A 23,261-nucleotide genomic window follows, 5' to 3' on the forward strand; every position below is an offset into this window, starting at 1 on the left:
TTGTTTTCTTAATTGTTTGGCAAATACAAGTTGAGAGAATGTTCATTCATTGAGCTTTCTTTACATGGACATTCCATGATTTCACTGTATTGTAGTAAACAGTAGTCAGTATTTCTAATGAATGCTTGATTCGGAAAGAGGTTTGTGCTTATGAAATGTTTGTATAGTAACTTGAGCAGAGTTTGGCTAACCATATGCTTGCATGCGGAATGCAAACAAAACCATGAAAAGAGCCACTCTGACTTTGGCATGAAAAATCCCACCAATTTTCTTGCAGGGTTGTGGGTTTTTTCTCTGTTCCGTGACAAATCAGATTAGCAGCATTCACAGCACAGCTAGGCAGTTCTTGTACTTCACTGTTTCTCTTACTGGACAGGTAGTAGAGAGTTGACTTGATGCTCTTCCTTTTCCTTCTTTCTGGTGTATGCTCATACCAAGTAAGAGGTATAACTCTGGTAAACTGGCATTTGTAACTTAGACTTGAATTTGTTGATGCTGTCCACCAGTGTATGTTTATTCCTCTGACAGCTCCATCAGCCCGGCATAGCAGTCACAATATCAAGGATATCTTTTTTGCTTAATACTAAAGATATTCCTCTGTAATCCACAGAGACATATATCTGTGTTATTCCAGGTGCATTCTACCCTGCCTCTTTACTTCCCAGATAAACAGTGCATTTCCAGTTGCAGTGACAGAATGGTTTGGAGTTCTTTTTCCAGATTGGTAAGATGAATGTGACTCTTGCTTAATAATGTTACACTGTGCTTGTAATGAAAAAATAACCAAATAAAGTTCAGTGTACATGAGTTTGGGCTCACATATTAATTTGACCAGACCAACTATTTGTTTTGGTTTCAGATTTTGGACTTTAACAGAAGAATGTCACTTGAAAAAGAATTGAGAGCGTATCTTAACAGAACATTGAGGCATACTTAATATGGTATGACCCAGTAATGCCAGCAGAAGTAGGCAGCTGTATTTCAAAGGTAGATAGAATCACAGAAGTGTTTTAGTTGGAAAAGACCTTTAAGAGTGTCAAGCCTAACCATTAACCAAGCGCCACAAAGTCCAACTGCTAAACCATGTCCTGAAGTGCCATATCTACACATCTTTTAAATACATCCAGGAATGGTGAATTGAACACTTCCCTGGGCAGCCTGTTCCAATGACTGATAACTCTTCCAGTGAATTTTTTTTTTTTTTGTAATATCCAGTCTAAACTTCCCCTGCTGCAACTTGAGGCCACTTCCCCTTGCCTGAGCAGTTGTTTTAAAGTCTTTTTTTTAAGACCATTTCTTGAAGTACCTAGGAAGATTGGGATCCTAGGTCCAAGCTAAATGTACATTCTACTGTCTCTCCACTACTATGCAGTGGAGAGACTTTGTACTATTGAAAATAGTATCTCTGGACCTTTTGAAAAATCTGGCCTTTTGATGCCCTAAATCATTTAGTGAGGAGGGTACTCACCATCATGTTTCCCACCAGAAAAACGAATCAAAATCAATGTCTGGTTAAGAGCATAGAGTGGCAATTGGGAAATGATAATCACAGAATGGTTTAAGTAGATTTTTTTTTTTACCTGCTTCAGAGCAGGTACCTGTTTACAGCAGGGTATTCCAGAGGAAAGAGAAGACTCTCTGCCCTAACTTTGATGTTACTTAATCCCCACAAGAAAGGAAGTTTTCAGTGTACTGCACTTGCATATGCTGCCTTGTTTGATTTGAGCTATTGCCAGACGCTGTTTTTAGTCTCCACTCAGTCCTTCTGCCAGGCTTTCACACTCCTCCTCCTCCTCCTTTGGCCTTATATTTATTTTCCTCCTTTCATCTTTTCTCTCATCAGATATTCTCATTTAAATTTTTCTCAAGCATACAACTTTTTTGTCACTTTTGTCACCTTTATTTTACCTTCTTTCTCTGCTTGTTGCTGCTAGTCTGTCTACCTTAACTTTTATCTTTCATGTTTCCTGATAAGAGTAGTTTGTAGAACCTCCTTTAATGTCATAGAACAGTCGTTTTAGAGGTAAAAAATAGAAAAGGACCAGTTTCAGGGATATAGGATCCAAAATGGTGCAGTGTTTTGAATTGGGTTTATTGTTCCATAACATATTTCATGCCTCTCTCATGGTCACTATTTGGGTTGGTGGTCAAACCAATCACTTATCTAAATGCTGAAATAAGCTGAAAGTGAGTCTCATAAAAATGCTGGGCGCTTTTGAGAACAAAAGCTGAACAAAACGTGTCTCTTTGCAGCAGTATTGTAAACTGAGGGTTTTTAGCTGAAGCAAACCACCCTTTGTAAGTCTAATATCTGTTGTCACATTATCTCAAGCCTCTAGTGCTTTTGGATATAATGCTTCCTAGACCTCAGCGTTACCAGTCTGCAGATTGAGATCTCATGCTTCCCTTATGCCTGCAGGTGACGTCTCTGTCACCATAGGAAAGTGCAAGAAACCTCAGTGAGAAAAGTATTTCAGTAAGGATAGTGTTAAGAAGGTGGGAGGGGAATACAATCCCCAAGAATCAGAGGTTTTAATGATGGAATTTTTTCTTCATTGTATCACAGTTACCTCTCAGAAAAGAATTACTGGGAACCTGAGACTTGCTTTATCTTTGTGAATCTTATCATCTCTTTCCTCCTACTCATGATCTCTGATCTTTGTTAATCTGGATCTGCTCTGTATGTTGACAGGGAAGAGTTCTTAAAGGAAAGAGGAGGAGCTGCAAAGCTGATGGAGAGCAAGTGTTGAGTCATGGTTAACTGTCCAAAAGGCAGTGAGGAGTGGAAACCCTGCTTCTGGGAAGAGTTGTCAAAGCAGAGATGATCTTGGCATGGTCTCACATGGTTGTGAAATTTTCAGCTGCAGTGTGTTGCACTAGGAAATCTGGTTGAATGCTATCTGGGAGCTCCCCATGGCCTTTTACCATAAAATGAGCCTTTCAATTGAGATCTGGCTGTGTCGCAAAAAAGAGCCATATTCAAGCATGTTGTTGAGGGAAAGAACAGGAAGGGGAGTCTGTCTTGGTGAACTTTCCTTAGGAGCATTTAGAGGGCAACTGAGGAGCTTCAGCTCTAAGATAAGTGGAGAAAGGAGAGATTCTGGCACTCTGTAAGAAGAACTTTTGAGAGGACAGAAGAGGAATTCAGTAAATACTGACATGCTTTGATTTTTTGGAGGGTGCATTTTAGCAACATCTGTCAAGCTTTTTTTAAAAAATACCCAGTTGGCTTTGGCTTAACTGGATATTTTCCACACTTACTTCCCAGCATAAGATATTGTCATTCTGATTTCACAAAAAAAAACCAACCGGCTGATTAGTTTCATCCACCTGCTCATGGAAACAGAAACCCCATAGCTTGAGTTTGTTCTCATGTGCTTTGCCATCATAGCTTTCTGGTTGTCATCTAAGCTTTAAAAAAATCTATTCTGTTCAGGTTTTGTGTTGTACTGTATTCTGTATAATTTCATCCCTGAAATTGCACCCACCACTATGATATGTGCTAGCACTGGGTTGTTAGACTGTTCTCACCATGGGTTCTGAATGAATGCCTCTTCACTGTAGTGTATTTGGCTTCTTGTGTGCTGAACCCCATGCTGTGGTAGCAAGCTGCCTAGATATTACTATATTGTGGTTCTTTGCACCAACCAAGGAGCATGAAGGCTTATCAGGTGTCCTTAATAACATGAATCTGGCACTGCTTTATTTTCAACTCAGCTGTTTAGCTAAAAGAATGTGTTATTTAAAAGAAAAAAGTGATTTCACCTGAAAGTAAATGGCCAAGTGGAATTTTATTTAGTCGTGACAATAAAGGCCATTTGCTGTTGATGATTGCCATCATGGCACGCTTTAAGTGAGAACAAACATACTACCCCACTCCAATACACACAGGCCTTTTTTCCTAACAGATTTATTCATTAAGCATATGTTCAAAGACTACAGCTATTACCACTTTTAAATAGAACCGTTTTTTCATTGCGTTTCATAGATACAATGCTACAGTGTTATGAAAAACCCATTAACGTTCCAGATTTAATTAACTAACATACTCTATTAAAACTCCTTTCTGCTCCAGCAGTTGTTTGACAATAGGCAGATAAATACTGTTTGTTGGATTCTGACCTTCAAATGACAGTCCAAAGTTGCTGCTTTGCAAAGTCTTTAGCAGTTTGAATGCGTTTGTCTTTCCTATATGTATGTTTAAAATGTCTCTTACTCTTGAGCCCAGAAGTAGGAGGGGAGGTGAATAGGATGCTAGGCTTGGTCCCAAATTCTTACACAAACACCATTCTTTCTGAAATAGGTGAAAGTTTCATCTGACCACTTTTGCAGGCTTTCAGGAAGAGGGATAGCACTCCTGAAAGACACCAAATGCCTACCATTTTTGTATGCCTTGTGGGAGACAAAGATAAATACAGAAAACTTTCTGAATAGGTAATTTTTCTTTCTGTCATTTCATGTAGGGGCTCTCAAAACTGCCTCTTTTAGCACATGTGCTCACTGGTAGTGGCAGGTTCTGAATGTCCTTTGCCAGAGCATTGAGGAGCCCGTGCTATTTTCTGTAGGGAAAAACATTTGTGCAACAGGTCTTAGGTGAAGCTTCCTATGTTCTTGAGGTTTTCTGTGTGCTCCTGAAGTGCTGTTCAGTTGGTAAGATCATTTCAAGATCTGTAGAGATAAAAGGATGGACTATAATGTTATAATTATCCCCCAAAAGTAGGACTTGTTATTTCCTTGATATATATTCTGTCGTTTACATTTCTGTTCAGCATATCTGAAATAGATCACAGTGCTTCTACCAGGGCCACACATAAAACATAGCTCTTTCTTGTCCATTCATCTTACAATCTTCCCAGCACAATTAATGCTATTTTCAGGAAGAAGGACCAAGGGGGAGTGTGTTGCACATAGTTGTCACTAGAACTTGAGGGCTGTAGGGAAAAAATCTTACAGCAGAATCTGGCCCCTGTGGAGGAAGACAGAGGAGGGCTGGGTTTGAAAGCACTAAACTGGGCCTTAGAAGCAAAGAATGAGATTTACAAGATTACTCGCTACAGGTTTAACTTCTTCATGTTGAAGTCAAGTGTACAGTGTGGGAAGAGACTTGGTATGGGGCGTTTGGCATCTCCTGTTAGTGCAGATGAAGTGTTCTGGATAGCAGAGCAGGAATATAGCTGTGTGGATGAAGTCTTACTTTCCATTGACACATACCAGCACCCACTCTTCATAAGAAACAAACTGTGGAAGGCAATTGATGACTACCCATATTTCAAAATATGTTATATATGCAGCAGTGTTTCAACAGAAAGAACAGTGGGACAGCTAGGCATCCATAAGGATATGTTTGGTGCCTTTGTGGTGACTTGAGTTATACATCTTATGAAATCAGGAGCTTCTGAAAAAGAAGAAATGCCTCAATTTGTGTTGTATATATGAGGTGGTAAAATAACTTTTTCTTTTTTTATACATGTAGCAATAAGATTTTAAGTGCACCTCATTGGTGGTTCTGCCATCCACAAATGCAGCATACCATGTACCTGCTTCCATTTAACATCAGCTCATACTTAACGCCTCTCTATGATGGTCTTGGTCTAAGGTATCAAAGAGAATTTCTGCACTCTTTGCTGGAGTACAGAACAAAAATCCCTGGGCTAGCTGATACCATACTAGCCCTGAAGCTATAAGTAGAAATGCTACACTGATGCAGAATCAAAAATTTTGTCTTCTCAGAGCTTTGCTTACCACCTTGTAGACCTGTTGATTAATGTTAGTTCTTGTTAAGGTTGCTCAGTATGAGGCTGTGGCATGAGGCACAGTCACAACAGATCGGGGGAGCCTTGGGATGCAGGTGTCTGTAAGAGGTTCGGTTAGGTAAGTGGTTCAGAATCCTCCCAGAATGATTGCAGAGCTCATCACCAGCATGTGCTTTCCTCACCTCACCTTCTCTGACACAGATCCATAACAACTTGTGCATGGCTGCTTATCTGTCTAGACAAAACATTGCTCTGTGCATGTTTCCTCACTGGGAAGAGGATGAGAAGACAAGCTGTTGTGGTTTTTCTTTTTCTTTTTTTTTTAGTTCACTACTTAAGTAGTGAAGTTGCCTTCCTTTACATGCACTGTTCACTTCTTGTGCTGGCTATGCGCTTAGCTAGGGAGAAGGTGAGAATATCAAGACAGTTATACTTGCCACATATTAATAATCTAAGCATATTCCTAGCATGAAGGGATTGCAGTTATAGAGGTAGGAAAGCATTGAAGTGGAAGCAGTGGTATTTAACTGTGCAGGCTTTGAATTTGGGCCCTTAACGGAGTAGCCCTGGGTGGAAATAGCACTCTAGTACAGAGGTGAAATTTGGTGTAGACATATTGTTTCTAGATGTCCTCACCCTTATTTATACAAGTGCTATTCTGGAGCCTAAGATAGTAACTGAATGATACCATTGCTTTCTGAGGAAGCCAAGGAGTGCAAATACAGCCTTTTTGAAAGCATGAAAGGAAGTGAAATGCTTATACTTGGGATAGTACCCTTGAGGCATGTTTCAGGTTTGTGGTTGAAGATGATGTTGAGAGTGGTCTTGATATAATTTACTTTGCTCAGAAAAGAGAGTGTCTTTGAAATAAACATTGAATGTGATAGCAGCTTTCCTAAATGTTTTTGCTGAAGGCTTCAGGGCATAAAATGTTAGTCACTTAGTAAAGCAGGCTATACCCAAATGAATGGCATCAAAATGTTCACATTTGAACTTGGCAGGAAGCTAGCATGTCACCCATCTGCTTCAAGGTCCAAACCCTCTCATTCACTAGAGCAGAAAGCAGATTTAATACCTTCAGGACAGCAGTCTAGTATGTCAAGGAAGAGAAATTAGAAACACACAACAGTACTAGCAGTAGAACTGCAGTAGTTATTAATTTATGAGAATAAATTCGCCTTTATTTTTTTCCCCCCAAGGAATACAAATGTGCTAACACCAATTTGGATGGTAGTAGTATGACTAGTAAATACTTTAAAAAGTACATGAAACCATAATGTGCTTCTTTCTTTTAATTGTCAGATTCATTCTTGTATTGCAGAGACAATAGGTTTAAATTACTTCTATATTACTGATGCTATTTTTTGATTGTGCATTCAGGCACTTTTAAGTATATCTGGCAGTTAAAGGTGCAAATCTTATAATTTGGGTTTGGGAGGGGAAGGTTCATTATCCTGTTTCAGAAAGAGAATTCAACCTTGTACACCTCAATCTACATCATCAGACTGTTGACAGTTCTCCCTGCCTGTGTGTCTGTGCAAGGCCAATTCATGAACAGTCAAAGCTGTAGCTCTTACACTGTGGAATTACAGAGCTGCTTTGTGGGTTTCCATTTTCAGTGTTAAAGGGAGTTTGTAGGCAGGGAATAATTCGGGAAAACTGACTCCACTGAAAGTCAACCTAGAGTCTGTTTGCAAAAAAGCTCAAGTCACCTCCAAAATTTTCAGCAGATACTTAAACTTTTGCTAAAGAAAACAGCATAACAAAGAAATTTGTTCCTTATTAAAAAGAAAAGAAAAAACCCTGCATCTAATTGTTAAGCAGTAATCAGATTGACCTTCTCTAAGGGGTTTAATGGGAAAGAAGGAAAGAGCCTTTTGCAAAAAAAACCCCGAAACCCAACAAAAGCTTTGAATAGAGCCCTGATTGAAAGATGGCAAATGCTCATTATGTGTGGGTGTGATAAAAGTTAATATTCACTGTCTTTGCCCACTGAAGGTCAGCATTCACTTTTCAAGAGTTGTAAGTTGACACTGTATTTAATATTTTAATTGTTTTGAAGCAAACACTGCTCTAGGGGCCCTAGCTGCCGCGAGAAATAGCATATCCTTTTAACTTGACACATTTCACGGCAGAAAAGGAAAAAGGACTTGTGTTTAAGGCCTGTAAGCATTAGCAGAGCCATTAAGAATAAGCCTCTTGTATATTTGATTAAAAGTGGGAGTATGATTTGTATGTGGACAAGGGCATAACTAATGTTGCATTGGAAATTAAGAGCAACTCCCACATTATTAGCAGACACATAGAAGTTTATAATGAGTATTTTAAGAGAATTGGACCTCAGCAGATGGTACAGTAGCTATCATGTACTTCCCATATGGTTGCTTTATCTGACAGTCCCATAACTGCTTCTGATGACTTGTAGTAATTAATCTTTGCTGAACTGGGTGGCCTGTATTTCTAGAGCAGAGAACCTGATGATTTTGTTGTCATCTGGTCCCATGTAAGTGAAACTTAGACCTGGTCTAGAGTGGCATCAGCCAAGTGTACAGTGAGCTGCTCTGCAGATGTTTCATATGAAGAGTTACGGGCTGGAGATGCAGTGAGGTGATCAAATAAATTATTTTCTCTCTTACTAGAAGGACTGGGTCTATTTAGTTAACACTTGTGTTGTTTAGGACTTGGGGTCTGGGAGAAGTACTGTCTTGAGCTTCTGATTTCTTCCAGGAAGGGTTTGATGGCAGTTCAAATGAAGTCTCCCAGTCTCACCCCTCAGTGAAACCAAGTCTCTGGTGGCAGGCTGTATCCTACCCTCTGCAAGGATGACTTCACAGACCTGAGTTCTTTCTTATATTTTGATTATCTGGAACAAAAACCCTGTATGGAGGCAGGGAATATTGAGAGGGTTTTGAGCTTTGCTTTTTTCTTTCCCATATTTCTTTTCCCCTGCAGTTAACCATATTTTTTCATGAGTTGTTTCTTGAGCAACACAATGATGAGCCATACTAGGAGGTGGGGAGTCAAAATTGATGTAGAATGGCATCCTAATGCAATATCATAAAGCCCAGTCAGAGAAGAGTTTAGTCTTTGCACTTAAGACCTGTACAGCACAAGCACATTTTCCATTGAACAGACTTGCACCAGAATTACTGAGAAGCAAAGCAGAACATTGCCTAAGAACAGACTCTTTCACATAGGAAAAAATAGGTTTACTTTTAAAATTGGTAATTCTGCTTAATAAAACAAAATCCTTAGTTCCCAATAAGCCCCCGGTTTTTCTACTGAATACTGACTGTAGCAGTAGGCTAAGAATTAGTCTGAAAATTAATCACAGTTGTCCTGGTTTAGTTTGAAAGTCAGTTTCAGAAGTGCTTTTTCAGATCATTGATTTAATAAATTAGGAAGCTTCTAGGCATTTTCTTTTTTTCATGACCTATAAACCATACTGTTCAGAAATCTAATTACAGAAAAAAATTACTACCTTGATAATTATATGTAATTCTATATGTACAGCCCAGCTGAAGAACAATCTGGACCCACTATAATAATGAGAAGCTTTTATCCCACCACTGATAGCCCTTTCCTACATAGAATTTAACAGGTAGTAGATGTTGGCTCCTGTTATGCTTGGGTTTTATCAAAGATGCAAGAAGATTATCAAGATTTTTCTAGTCATCTTTTTGAACAATGAAAGTTGAGGGTGGTAGACATATCCACTGTGGCAGCTCAGCTGCCCTTAGGAGCTGGAACCTATCCAGATGGTATGGGCACTTACCATTGTGGCACTTGCCTGTGACAGCCAGTCAATCACTGCACAGTACCTGTTGGATTGCTGAAAAAAATAATCTCGCAACAGCTTGAAAGCTCCTCTAAATCAAAGAAAAGAGGGCAAACCTCAAGGCCTAGTCTGAAGCCTGAAATGTGCAGGATATATCAGCAAGCACAGGACATAGGTGACTGATGTGGAATCAGATGAGGTCTGAAACTTGTTCATAAACGGGTATTTCTCTTCTCTCTCCTTCTCTAGCAGCTTGCAGTCTTGCTTTTATATGTGACCCTGCAGTATTGTAACAATGGTCTTGGGTGAACATGAAGGCTTTTTCTGACTTCACCTCTTTTTTTTTTTTTTCTCCTCCTCCTCCCCATCCCAGATGAAGTGGCAGGTGGACTGAGTGGGAGCAGTGTGAAAACGAATGCAGAGAAAATGTGTGACTCAGCAGTTCATTGGGGAGCTGATGAGTAGAAGGCAACTATTCTCTTCACACACTCTGGTATCAGGTTTCCATTCCCTCAGAGATGAGAATAGGCCATTTATGCATGGACTTGTGTAGCCTATCAGCTGGGAGAAGGGCCTGCATGCTCTTCTCAGCAGAACTTCAAGTAGAGAGGAATGTTTCCTCTCCAAGTTTGCTAAAACATTTCCAGTGAAGGGGGAGAAGCATTGGCCTAGAAAGCCATAGACCTCAGTTCACTGCCTAGTTTGCTCACAGATTTGCTGTATGATTTTCTTTTTCTCTTGATGCATCTTTCCATTTTGGTCAACAGAATTTGGCTTAAGCAGCAGCCACTTTCCCAGCTAAGCCTGAAAAGTGTAGGTCTCTGGTGCTTTTTCCTGGCTAGTAGAAGACACCCATTTCCCATTCTGCACTGTTTAAAGAACTCCACAGAGAACATTTGTCTTTCTTGGATTGAGGCTGCTGGCTTTAATCATGCTAGCTACCGTTTTCAGACAAGCAAGCACAAAGGAAAATTAATTTTATTTGTGGGTTGTCCTCTGTCACACAAGAGTAAATTAACCTTTTTTTCCTTTTTTTTTGTAACTCAATGCTAGGAAGGGGACATCACAGTGTCTTTCTCAGCGATTTTGCAGTGATGCAAAAAGCTGTGGTATTTTTGTATCAGTTGTCATGTTTTTCTTTCAAAAGGGAGGATTGAAGCAGATTTTTTTTTTTTTTCTGGAGACCAAGCAATAGCAGGTAGACAGTTGAAATCAGTGGTCATACTTGCTAAAAGTTCAGTTTATAAGCTATAGTATACAATGTGGTCACCAAATTTTCCAGAGTTTGATCTTTCAGGTGAGCTTCCTCTCTTCTGGCTGATGTAGATAACATGCAAGAAAACCCACCGCCACAAAAAAAAACCAACCAACCAAACAAACAAAAAAAAAGTACAAGGTGGTGTTCTTCTGAAACTTTGGGAGAGCCTGAAAGTTTCACTTGAGAGCTCTTGACCAGCTGCATTCCTCTTTATGTACATATTAGCCCAGGAATCAGAGGGAATAAAATACCAATACTGTTGGTTACTTTGAGCGTGATCGTTTTAGTACAGACATTCAGCTTTCCCAGCTAAAATCCCAGAATGTTATAAATTTCAGTTGTTCCCTATGCAGCTATGAAAAATTGTAGCTTGGCCCAGCTAATTCTTACAGTCCTGGGTAGATACACTTAGTGCAAACTGAAAGCATTAGAAATCATAAGCTGGATTTCATCTCAGAACAAGTAACATAGGAGACCGACAACTAGGTTGCCAGCATGCAGACTGAGTCTTGGTGAAGACGTTTCTATTCCTCTGTAATGCATCAGAGATGGTAGTTACAGAGGCTTGGACTGCTTACTTTGATTAATGCTATGTCAATGCTTATTTCTTTAAGCTTTGGTACACAGAGAGGAGAATGAAGTCTGCAGTTATAATTTGCATTACTGGGTAAACTGGCTTCCAGTTAGATACCAATGAGATTTTACAATTGCTTTGGTGCCTTGCTGTGTTAAGTGAGAAACTTCGTAGGGTATCTGGATCAGTCTGGATTCTTGCTAGTTTTTGAATAAGCTGCTTGACATCTTCTGAAGTAGCTCTCTATGTGATTTTGCATTACAAATGCAAGATGCACCAAGCAAAAGTTCTTGGCAGCTAAAACTTGGATTTTTTCCAGAGTCAGCTTGGAAGGACCCAAGTGATTACATTGTTGTAAATCCCTTTTATCTCCAGTGAGGCCATAGAAAGTGTGTGAATGGTGTATTTGGGAATGGTTTTCTATGTAACTCTTAATCTGAGTAGTTTTAGGGACTAGGTGCTCTTCCCCTGATCAACATTTTATTCACCCATTTGGAAAATGTAAGTGTGTCTAACTTTTGTAAACAAAGCAGGTCAAGGATCAAGTAGAGAGAAGTAGTCAGTACCATATCATGACTAGAAAGGTAAAAAAAAAAATATGGAGGAGCCAGAGAGAGATGCATTGTTAGGGTAACAGCAAGTGTTGGAAATTAGGATTTCCAGCTTTCAAGACAACTCATTATATCTTGAGTGTAATTTTTTAACATGGCAGATGAGTTAGGAGTGCAGTGTGTATCAAGAAAAAACCCCCATGCTTTCCTAGGTGGTGAATTGTACCCATCTCTGAACAGTAATGATGCAGCTTTTGCATTACATTTAGGTCCTTTATATGAGATTGGCTGGTTATTAAGGAGTTCAGTAAAAGTTTCTGAGTTAAAGAATAGTGACCCACCAGTTGGTTTCCTGCAGTGAGAGGAACGTAGAGAGAAATGTAAGTACAACAATTGTTTGTCATGCACGTATGGAAAGTCCCCTTTCTCTTATCCACTTCCTCCCATACCACTGCAGTGCAAAACAAAAAGACTGACTCTTGGTCCAAAAGCTAATTATTCTCTTTCTGTCCTTTGCATACTGCAGTGGCAAACAAAAAAGTTAATGTCTTCTCAGCTGGTACCTCTCTCCTAAAGCTACATTCTTTGGCTAGATGAACTGGTTTTTTACCCTCCAGCACAAGCTACCTCACTGATGTGCACTCTGAGGCAGCTCAGTCATCTTTGATGTCTCTTGCCAGCATCTGGACTTGTCTGCCATCAGTGTGGCTCGTGACCTGCAGATTTCACGTGGCCTTGAACCGGATATGTGAAGTACAATGCCGGGGCTATGTCCTGTATGTGCAATTTAGGTGCATGTGAAAATAAGCCATTGATTTGCAGACCCACATCGGCAGTGACATTCATCTACTATTCTCTAATCAATAGCAGGTCTACCGAGCAGTTAGATGAAAATTGGAGACAGTGACTTTTAGTAGGCAGTCACATTTTGATATCTGAAGATGTAGAGGCTCTGTGTGGATTTAGGACTCTGGTATGAAATGTTGGTAATCTTGATGAATGCAAAATACTGCTGGTATGTTCATACTTCGCAGTGCTTCCACACTGTGGCCCCTTCCTATGAATTCTGATGCCATGCACAGCCATAATGAAGATATAGATAGGTTCAGATAGATACAGACCTCCACACATAGAAAACAAATATGGAACAATGCAGCTGCCCTGCTGTGATGTGTTGACTGCTGCAGTATAAGAGCTGGCAGAACAGGTGAGGCCTGTTTTTCCCACATATCTTGTGCATCTGGCAGATAAATGCTCAGAGATTCTACCATGAATTTAGAAGAAACCACAGTGAAAAGGCAGAACCAACCGATTCTCCAGAAGCATAATTGCCATAGATACAGTGTGGTAGATGTAAATAAAATATAACGACTGTATTAGCACTATATTTTCATTGCTGGGGTACATCTAATGTCTAGTATAAAAATCCTTTTGGTAGGGAACAAGTCTTTTTTTTCACCCCCAGAAGACATTGTTAACTTAAGTCTTCCAGTGGAGCTGTGTCAATTCCTTAAGACTAGCACCTGTGCACAAGAAGACAAAAAATCATTTTAAATTGTTGATTTCATTAGGAAACACAGCCAAGATACATAGTCCTGGAGGTTTGGTTTTTGTTCTGTTTTTTCTCTGAAGCCTCCAAGTATGAATCAGTTGAGTTGCAGAGCAGCATTGGATTGGATCATGGCATGCTACTGCAAGACATTGTTGATTGACCTATCAGTGTTATAGTGCCTTTTGGTATTTTAGTTAAGTCTGGTACTCTTAAGCTTTTTCTGTGCTTTTCTGAGACTCTATATAGGCCCTTTATGTACCCACATATGAAGTCGGAAATATAGAGATGGAGGCATGGAGGGGTGTGTGTTAAAATCAGCATTGTCTGAATTACAGAAGCCAGCTGTTACCTTGTGGATGGACAAAGATGTTTCCTTGTATAGACTATTCCATAGCAAAGTGTTGTGCCATTTTTTTTTGTAGCTTGTCCTGGTGGCTACATTTAAGGGAAGAACACAGGATGGATGGATCACTGGTTTGATCCACTAAGTTCCTTCATCTGAAAAGCATGGATGAGATGGAGTTTATGATACTGTTTTGAAATGTCAGGTTGTTTTAACAAGTCATATTGCTGCTACAGGTATCAGAGATGTTTTAATTCTTCTACTTTTTTTCTAGCAAGCATAGCCCTTTATCAAAGCAGAAATACTTGTGGAACTTGAATCCCAGTCTCCATGATGAAGGAATTCAGGAGGATATCACATGAATGGTTAGGTTTCACTGCCAGTAAGATCACTACTAGCAGAGAAGAGTCTTAATTTGCTCATCCTGTATGTAGTCATCTTTATGAGCTGTCTGAAGACCTTTGCATTGACCTTGACACAAGAAAACTTTACTGATGTTTCACTCATTACCTAATCTGTGCACTGAAAGAAACTAGGGACCATTAGGGCAAATAATACAGGAATATAGGATTGCAAGATGAAGTGTGAATGGTAATTGAAGCATTGTTTGAGGCTGACATAGTTAAATCAATACAGAGCCCTAGGTGGGCATCATTATGTTTGTTAAAATCTTATCTATTGTGACTTAAAGTAGCAAATTTCTGGCCTTTAGTTAACCTGAGGCACTTTTTTATATACCCAAGACATGAATCTCACTTTATACATAAGAATTCAGACAGTTCTCTATTATTTTAATTCTTGACCTCTTCTACTCTATTACTGATAACACCTGTTGATAACAGCTGAATTGTAGCAGTTCAGCAGAGCTGGAATCCTCAGCTCTTATGTCTGTAGACTAGATACCTACCTTAGGCAGTGAAAATAATTGAAAGTAGTAGTCCTCTATTGCCCTTCATATAGACCAGTCATAAGAAAGAGAATGTGACTCTTCCAGTTGTACAGCTGTTGTACAACAGTTGTACAACACTGGAATACCATGAATTGGACTTCTGGGCTGCAGAGAGGCATAGAATCCCCATGGTTACAGACACAGAGTGGTCCCCTAACTTTCGCACTTTTGTGCCAGAAGACGAGTCATTAAGTGGCCTTCACATAGTCATACTAGAGTCAGGGTTCTATTTCCAACCTAGATAGAGGTGACCGTGTAAAATCTCAGGCTGTTACAGATATGAAACAAAGAAATTCTGTTGATAAGCTGCATAATGCATGTGAATGAACTTTTGTTCAGTTAAAAAAAAAAATCTTCTGAAGTATAAAATATTATGGCATAACAAAATAGCTGAAAGCTGAGCTTGAAATCTGCATTCCCTAGCTCCTTGTTCTGGTTGTCTTCTCAAAGATATTTTAGTTCTGCTCTGTGTATATTTTGTCTTGAGCTTGGGGAGGGGTATCCAGAAAAGGAATCACAAGGGCTTGGAAAAACAGTAAATAGGTTCATTAGCCTTTCTTGGGGACAGACAGGGATGTTATTTATGCAGATAAAGGAAAAGTAGAATTTCAAACGTGCCTAGTGAAAATGTAAGGGTAGGTACTTTAGGAGCAAGCCATAATATACTGTACATAAATAAATATTTTTGAAGGTTTATCTCAGCTACAGGTGCAAATTTTTTTGCATGGATGGCAAAAATAATTTCTGACATCAAGATTCTGTCAGTGCTAAATTTCAAATTCCTGTTCCAAAAGACACAACATTAACATCCTACAAAAACAGCAGGACAAAAAAAAAAAAAGGCGAGGTGGAGGGGGAACATTAGCAAAGGTTTTCGCTTCAGTTCTTGAACAAATCCAGTGAGACATGAAGCAGTTCAGAAGCTTGAAAACTTTCAACTTTAGCTGTTAAGTTTTAGCACATCATAGAAAATAAAAACCAAGGTCAGCATTGAAAGTATTTAAGCAGCCTTAATCGGGGCTGAGTTGTCCTCCTGGAGAACTATGGATCCAGCTCTGTGTAACATACGGTTGGTGTTCCTGAACACCAAGGACTCTGGGCTGTGTTTCCCAGGGTGGTGGTGGTGTCATGGACCACAGATTAACAGGTAGAGCCTCATCTCTTGAGCTATATTCCAGAAACTGCCTGCTTTTCTTTGAAAAGTGCCATTTTCAAGTCGTCCTCTTGTAGCATTATAGATACACAAATGGAAGTGAAGGAAGTTTTACCACTGGGTGAAATGCAGGCTGGAGTTGTTGACACTTCTGGCTTTACCTTTTTAGTTCTGTATTTTTCCACATTTTATTGACCTGTATTTAATATGCAAATTTGACATTGTTTATGCAATTACTGGCATAATTGCAGGACATTGTTTATGTCCTTCCTGGCAAATAGTTAATTTCTGTGTGCCTACGATGTGGCATTGGTGTATGTCTGTCTGTATCCACTTTCTCTGTGCTTCATGAGAAACACCTGCGGAAAGACAATGAAAATACATATATAATCCATTATACCCAGCATACCCTGCTGAAGCCAATACCCATCATAAACTGACTGGAGATATTTTGAAAATCACAGACTCATAGAATGGTTTGGGTTGGAAGAGCATCTAGCTCCAACCCCCTGCCATGGGGGAGGTACACCCTCCACTAGAGCCTCATCCAAGCTCACCTTGTACACTTCCAGGGAGGTGGCAGCCACCTTCTCTGGGCAACAAAATGAGAAACCAGTAACCTGACCTGGGGATGTACCTGGTAGTACCTTGCAGGTGCTCCTTCTTGTGTTATCTCTGGGTCTCCCCCATCATTACACAATTATTACCTTTTGTTGCTGGGCAGCTGTGGGAATGGAGAACCTTGTAGAGGAAGCCATCAGCATTTCCCAAACATTTTGTCTTCTTGTGCAGGGATGGATGTTCTAAGGTCTGTTTCAGTGAGGGAAGGGAGAACAATTACAGAGTGAGAATAAGCATCTCATGTTCTTGTCCACTCTCACAGTTCTGTAGTTTAGAAATCAGAAAGGAGCATTTTCATTAATCTTCACTGTACTGATGGTACAGAACCAACCTTTAGCTGATCCACAGATCCTATGTTTCATTTGCCTCATTAAGGCTGTGGCTAGTTTATAGATACTTATTTGACTTCAGAGTTACTGTTGTGATATATTTACAGAAATGTCTGATTAGAGGAATATTTTTTAAAAATCTGACCTCAACAAACCACAGGAGGACAAATGATGTAGCCTTGCCCTGGGGCACAGGTAGCTGGCTTAGGCTTAAGGCTATAGTGTTGTGCATAAGGCAGTCTTGGTACTTTCCTCATGTAGAAGGGTGTAAATCTACTGATTTGCAGTACTTATATCAAATGGATCATATCTTTTATTCCTTTTAGCTTGTAAATTAATTTCTACCTACACAGACTGTGTTCAAAACACTGTTACTGAAGGACTAGCCACTCCAGTGCGTATTTCCACTGAATGGAATAGCATTACAACATTATTAAATAGCTCTTGAGTATGAATTCATCCAAGAAGCAGGTTATTAGAATAAAGTTACTTTATTAGTGCCTTAGGACACTCAGCCAAAATCCAGAGCCCTTGAGCACTATTCAGACACATAACACAAAACTGTCTCTACCTCAGAAATTTACAATCAAATTAGAGGAAGTAGGCAAATAAGGCGGGGTGGGGGGGGACAAAATGGGTTCTCTGCCACTATGTAGCTGGGAAGCACGGAGCTAGGAAATAGCACAGATGGTTCCTTTTAAAAAGTAAAACTTGAAAAGGTGCAGTGATGTAAATGAGAATTTATTAACAACACAGCCCCGAATCTGCACCTCCGGAAAGAAAGGGAAAATCATTTATCCGCCCACACTCACTTTTTTCTGACGAAGGCAGGTGAATGCAGCTGCACTAATAGAGTGTGACGCTCACAATCCTGAGCTGCGCTTACTGATGTGGAACTGAGAGGTCTCTAGGAAAACAATAGCCCTTGCAAGCTCTGTGGCGGCTGCAGGGCTGTATACTATTCATTCCCTGCACATGTCATTTTCACGTGAAGGTCTTTCCAATCCAGCTGTTATGGAGTCTATGGAGTCACTGGATGAAGCTGAAGGACAACAAGGACAGCTGAACAGGAAGGAGCAGTCCCTGAAAACCTCCCAGAAAACAGCACTGCTTGGTTGGGCTGCGCACCGGAATGGATTAATGCCTGGAGACAGCATGTATCTGTTTGTCCTCTCACAGATACTGGTAAGGCAGCTTAGCTTGTCATTGCTTTGAAATTCTGGGACCCTTCTTTTAAGCTTTGTTAGCTTGGGAGATTTCCTTCTCATTCATTGAACACGTGGCAGTGGACATAGCTGTAGTCCTCCCATCTCTGCAGCCCGCCTCTCACGGCCTTGCTTTACAAACCACCTCTGCATTTTGATGTTCCAGACTCCATTCTGTTTCCTGCCACTTTGTGAATGAGCCATCTCCCGAAAAATCCATCTTCTGTAGCTGGTATGTTATGGGAGTAAATAACCAGCTTGTTCAAAAGTAGATAGAGAGGTGTATCCTTTAAAATTGTAGTGTGCCCTTCATAGTTGGGATGAGGGTACACCTTTCTGTGAGGGTGTTAAATACAGCATTATTGATTTTGTAATTTTCTGAACTGTCTTATGTTCAGCAACCCTTAGGTGGTCCAAATCAAATGTTTCAAAATGTCCATGTTTGTGTATCTTTTTTTAGGGATAACTGTGGGAGAATGGCTGTTTGTGAGACCTTTGCATAGTATGTGAATAGGCCTAAATAGTCCTTTCATAACATACAAAGATCATTGAATAACTAGTTTTAATCTAAAAGTAATAATGCTGAACGTACAGAAGTCAGAGGAATCTGTTGCTCTCTTGATTTTCAGGCTACTCTGGGCAGTCCTTTAGCTAGTGTAGATCAGCGTAAGCTTGCTTAATTCAGTAATACACATCTAGTTAATGGTAGCCCAGCATTTAGCCTTCAGTCTTTTTTGTTCTTGTTAAGCTGCAGCCTAGAAAATACCTGACTTCTTAAAGCAAAAATGATGATCAACATGAAATCAATGAGAACTAGATTAGTTAATTATGCGGTCTTGAAATGAAAATGAATGTTTATATAATAACAGATGCTCATTATGTATTTTCTGATTGATTGCACAGCTTCTCTGCCTGATGCTGTGGTACAGCACTTACGGGACCATCCCGGCAGCTCAGAATGCCTTTGACCTGCTGTCGTACTTGCTTACACCATTTAAACAGTTGTTGTCAGATCAAGGGGAGGTAAGTCCCTGTACTCCTCTCTGATTACATGGTTGATGTCGGTAGCCTTCTTTAATTAAAAGTACAATACATGAATACTGTGTCCTGAAATGGTGAAGAGTTTTCTGAGAACAGAGACATTTAATCTTAAAGGTACAGGCCTGAATTTGTGGCTATGATGTTAATTCAGCACAGCAGATTTTTTTTTTCATAATGTGCAAATGATTGCAAGTAAAACGAAGCAATAAGGAATCAGCCTACTAAGGTTTAGTCCACAGTAAAGGAAAAGCTGGAACTTAATCTATTAGGATGGATAGAAGTTTAAATTCTGGAAGAATGGATCAACCCATGTAAAGGGTGCAAATCACAAAATTCTGTTTTTCTTGAGTGTTTAGGGCATATCTTTCTGCAATAACAGTATGTCGTGTGTACTAGATGTACAGATAACATGGTATCTACAAAACTGCAGCAGTAAAATTGCTTGGCTTCTCATCGTGACATAATGACACATATACCAATATGATTCATCTGATAAATTTCTGGGCTAATTATACCCAGTGCTGACTTCTCTTGTGTGGACAGAATCTTAATTAAATGGTGAGCAGCTACTTTCAAAAAGCAAGCAAAATACATTTTCTGTCAGAATGTTTAGATTCATCATACATAATCTTTGTGTCAGAGGCTATGTAGTACAGATACATAATTTGCCTCAGTGTGACTTGTGGCTGAGGTAGAGTGGAGACTTTTCTGTGTTCATTTAACAGTATTTGAGATGCATGTCACGTGCTCTTTTGTTTATTTGAAGAAGCACTTTTTCTTTGGCCTTTCTCATCTGGCTTTATTACGCACAGCCGCAGCTCTTTGTAGAGATTTGCAGTGGGTTAATCATTAACAAATTGTTTCTTGCAGATAATCCCTGATTTATAGGTTTTTTACTTAATATAAGTGTTCAGTGTGGAGGAAACTGTTTCCTAGAATGCACCACAAGAACACCCCAAGTATGACTGTGTGGATGTTTAAGCATATCTCTGAGGACTGTTTATTGTAGCATACTGTGCAAATTTAGACTTGAAAACAGTAAAGTCAAAGAAATCTTCTTACATTAAAATAAGCAAGTGAAAGCTCTTAACTCTGAGTTTCTCTTTGGCTGTACTAGTGGGTCAGCAGCAGTACAATTCCCTTCCTACTGAAGGACATTAAAATTCTATTTTGCACCTACTACTGAGAATAGGCTGAACTTTAAACTACTTAAACATGACTAACATACTGGAGCAAATATCACTGCCAGTGCTGTGAATGAACTTTACAGTATTTCACAGAATGCGTAGAAAATGTAGAAAAGTTTTCTGTGCCTTGGTTTTACATAAAGACCCACAAACATGGGAACACTACTAAACTTTCTTCAGAGATCTTTGCCACAGGATAAAATTACACTAACTGTGGCAATGAAACATGGGTTCAGGCTTCAAAATTGAATTGCAGATCCAGATCTCAACTTGGGTGCGTGAGTGTAGGATGCTGATTTCCTGTTTACATTCACAGTGAAATCTGTTTTTTAGACCTTCTGAGATAATGGGACTTAGATGTAGTTTCAATTTCAGTCTTCTCTAAAGCCTGGCATTTTTGAGGTGGTGGCTTTTCCATGGGCAAGAATATGGCATGACTAAATTGACGTGGGAGGTCCAAGAATGAATACGGTTTGCCAAGAACATGTATGCAGATACTATGCTGTGCCCCTAAAGACTTTATGGATCATTGTCAATTCTGTTGTTTCACAGGACCTGACTAGAATTGGGAGCATTGTGGTGTCATATATCCTGCTGTCTTTAGCTTCTCTAGGACTGTTATTTTTAGGATCTCTGGTAAGTTATGATACTGAACAAACTAGATTCATGCCCTTTTTTAATGAGCTTTTCTAAGATGCCAATTTTACCCAAAGTTGTAGATGTTATGCTGAAGTTCATTGTAAAGCAACATTCTTGGGTCTATTTATTTATAATTACCTGATTGTTTTACATAGGGTAATCACAACTACAGTTATCCTTACTCCATTTATTGATGAATTGGGGATTGCGCTGATGGGTTTCATTCTTTCCATCCACAGATGGGCAAACTTTTTTCACCTAAATAGAAGAAATGTGGTCCAGTAATGAGGACCATCCAATATTTCAGTCTTCTGAAGTGCCTGCAGACTGTGTCCATTGATTTTGGCAGAAGTAGCTGTTCCAGAGCACCAGTGTGCTTGTGAATGTAATGCTGCTGTAGATGTAGGCCAGTGCCCCAGCTGCAGAACAGCTTTTGAGGCATGACTACAATTAATCTAGTTAGCTGTCAGCTGTTTGGAAGCAGAAGGAGTGTATTGGTGTTCTCCATTGATTGTATAACTGGCACAAAGGTGTGTGCTAGATAGAAAAACTTTCTTCTTAGGCAGCTCTGAGCATGGCTTCTCATATCCCTGTGTGCTATTCTCTTAGAGTGGGAATGCAGTTACCAAAAATGCAGGCAGAACACCATCTCTTGTCCTTACAACAGTGCACCTTCAGGCAGATTAGGAAGCTGCAGCTGCACTATATACATACTGTTTGTGTGGTGCACAGTATAATGAAGCACATCATAGAATCATGGGACTGTTGGTGGGAAGGGAGCTCTGGAGACTGCTAGTCTAACATCCTGCTTGAAGTAGAGCTGTTGCCAACACTTGATAATGTCAGCCATGCATTTTTCTACACTTTTTTTTTTTTTTAATCTCCAGGGAAGGAGGTGTATCATCTCTCTGGTTACTTGTGCCACAACTTCATGGTGCTCTTAGGAAAGAATTTTTTCTTAATGACTGATTGGAATTTCCTTAAGCTGTGGCCATTGTCCCTTGTGGTGTCAGCTGCTACTACCAAGAAAAGTCTGGCTGCATCATCTCTGGAGCTGCACTTTGAGTAGTCTCAGGTGCTGTTAGGTTACCCCAAGCTTCTCTTTCCCAGGTAGAACAAACCCAATTCCCTCCACCCTCTTCAAAGGTTGTGTGCTCCAATGCCCCTGGCCTCTTTTGTAGCCCTCCACTGAGCCCACTGCAGTGTTTCCTTACCTGTCTTAAAATTGTATTCAGGGTGCAGCTACATCAATGACAAGGAAAGGGAGATAATACCTCTTGATTTACTGGCCACACTCCCTGGTAGGAAGCTTGTCATATTACATACCATGGCTAAGTTCACTCAGGAGGCAGTACAGTGCCAAAATCTTCTGTTCAGTGTGTTTTAAGTGTTGATTAAAACTTTTGTACAGAGAACAGTTTTATAACAGCTCCCACATAGTCAAGCTTGCTCTGTTTTGTAACCCTGTGGTCTGTGGAAACAGTCTTCTAGCTAGAGTGGAGACACAAGTATGTGTGATAGCTTGTTCTCTGGACAAGTTGCAGAGAACCAGAGCATAAGAAACATACTGTGTAGTCAGACCAACCGTTCCTCTTGTCCTGTATGTTCTCTAACAGTGGCATTAGGAAGAAGATGATGTTTCGAGAGAGGATATGAGCTTTGTCCCTTCCTTCCTACCTGCTACCTTACTGCCTGACCACAGAATCATAGAACGGCTTGGGTTGGAAGGGACCTTTAAAGGTCATCTAGTCCAACCCCACTGCAATGGGCAGGGACATCTTCATCTAGAGCAGATTGCTTAGGGTCCCATCCAACCAGGCCTTGAATGTTCCCAGGAATGGGCTGTCGACCACCTCTCTGGGTAGCCTGTTCTGGTGTTTCACCACCCTCATTGTAAAACATTTCTTTCTTACCTCATCTGAATCTACCCTCTTTCAGTTTAAAACCATTACCTATTGTCCTATCCCTACAGGCCCTACTAAAATTTTATTTCAGTCTTTCATGTAAGCCACCTTGAAGTGTTGAAAGGCTTCACTTCTCTAGACTGAATAACCTCAACTCTCTCAGTCTGTCCTCACAGGAGAGGTGTTCAATCCCTCTAAACATTTTTGTGGCCATCCTCTGGAAGTGCTCCAACAGGTCCATGTCTTTCCTGTGTTGAGGACACCACAGCTGCATGCAGTACTCCAGGTGGGGTCACACCAGAGTGGTGTAGAAGGGGAAGAACCACCTCCCTCGACCTCCTGGCCATACTTCTTTTGATTAAGCCTGGGTCATGCTGCTTTGCAATCTGAAAACATCTGTTTCTAATAGTATTGAGGAAATAAA

General features: G+C 40.0%; 1 protein-coding gene across 1 annotated transcript in view; it reads left to right on the forward strand.

Annotated features, from left to right (window-relative positions):
- Nucleotides 1-17,870: 17,870 nt before the first annotated feature.
- Nucleotides 17,871-23,261, forward strand: part of PTPN5 (protein tyrosine phosphatase non-receptor type 5) — a gene marked incomplete at its 3' end in the record, with an annotated part of 34,130 nt that continues 28,739 nt past the window's right edge. Inside the window, exons 1-3 of the mRNA XM_084263335.1 lie at nucleotides 17,871-18,046; nucleotides 18,970-19,089; nucleotides 20,847-20,930. Of these exons, the coding sequence (XP_084119461.1) occupies nucleotides 17,876-18,046; nucleotides 18,970-19,089; nucleotides 20,847-20,930 (375 nt within the window). The 5' untranslated portion in view covers nucleotides 17,871-17,875. The remainder of the gene's footprint in view (nucleotides 18,047-18,969; nucleotides 19,090-20,846; nucleotides 20,931-23,261) is intronic.

The sequence above is a fragment of the Gallinula chloropus genome (assembly GCF_964237585.1).
Source record: "Gallinula chloropus genome assembly, chromosome: 4".
In the NCBI taxonomy this organism is placed as follows: Eukaryota; Metazoa; Chordata; class Aves; order Gruiformes; family Rallidae; genus Gallinula; species Gallinula chloropus.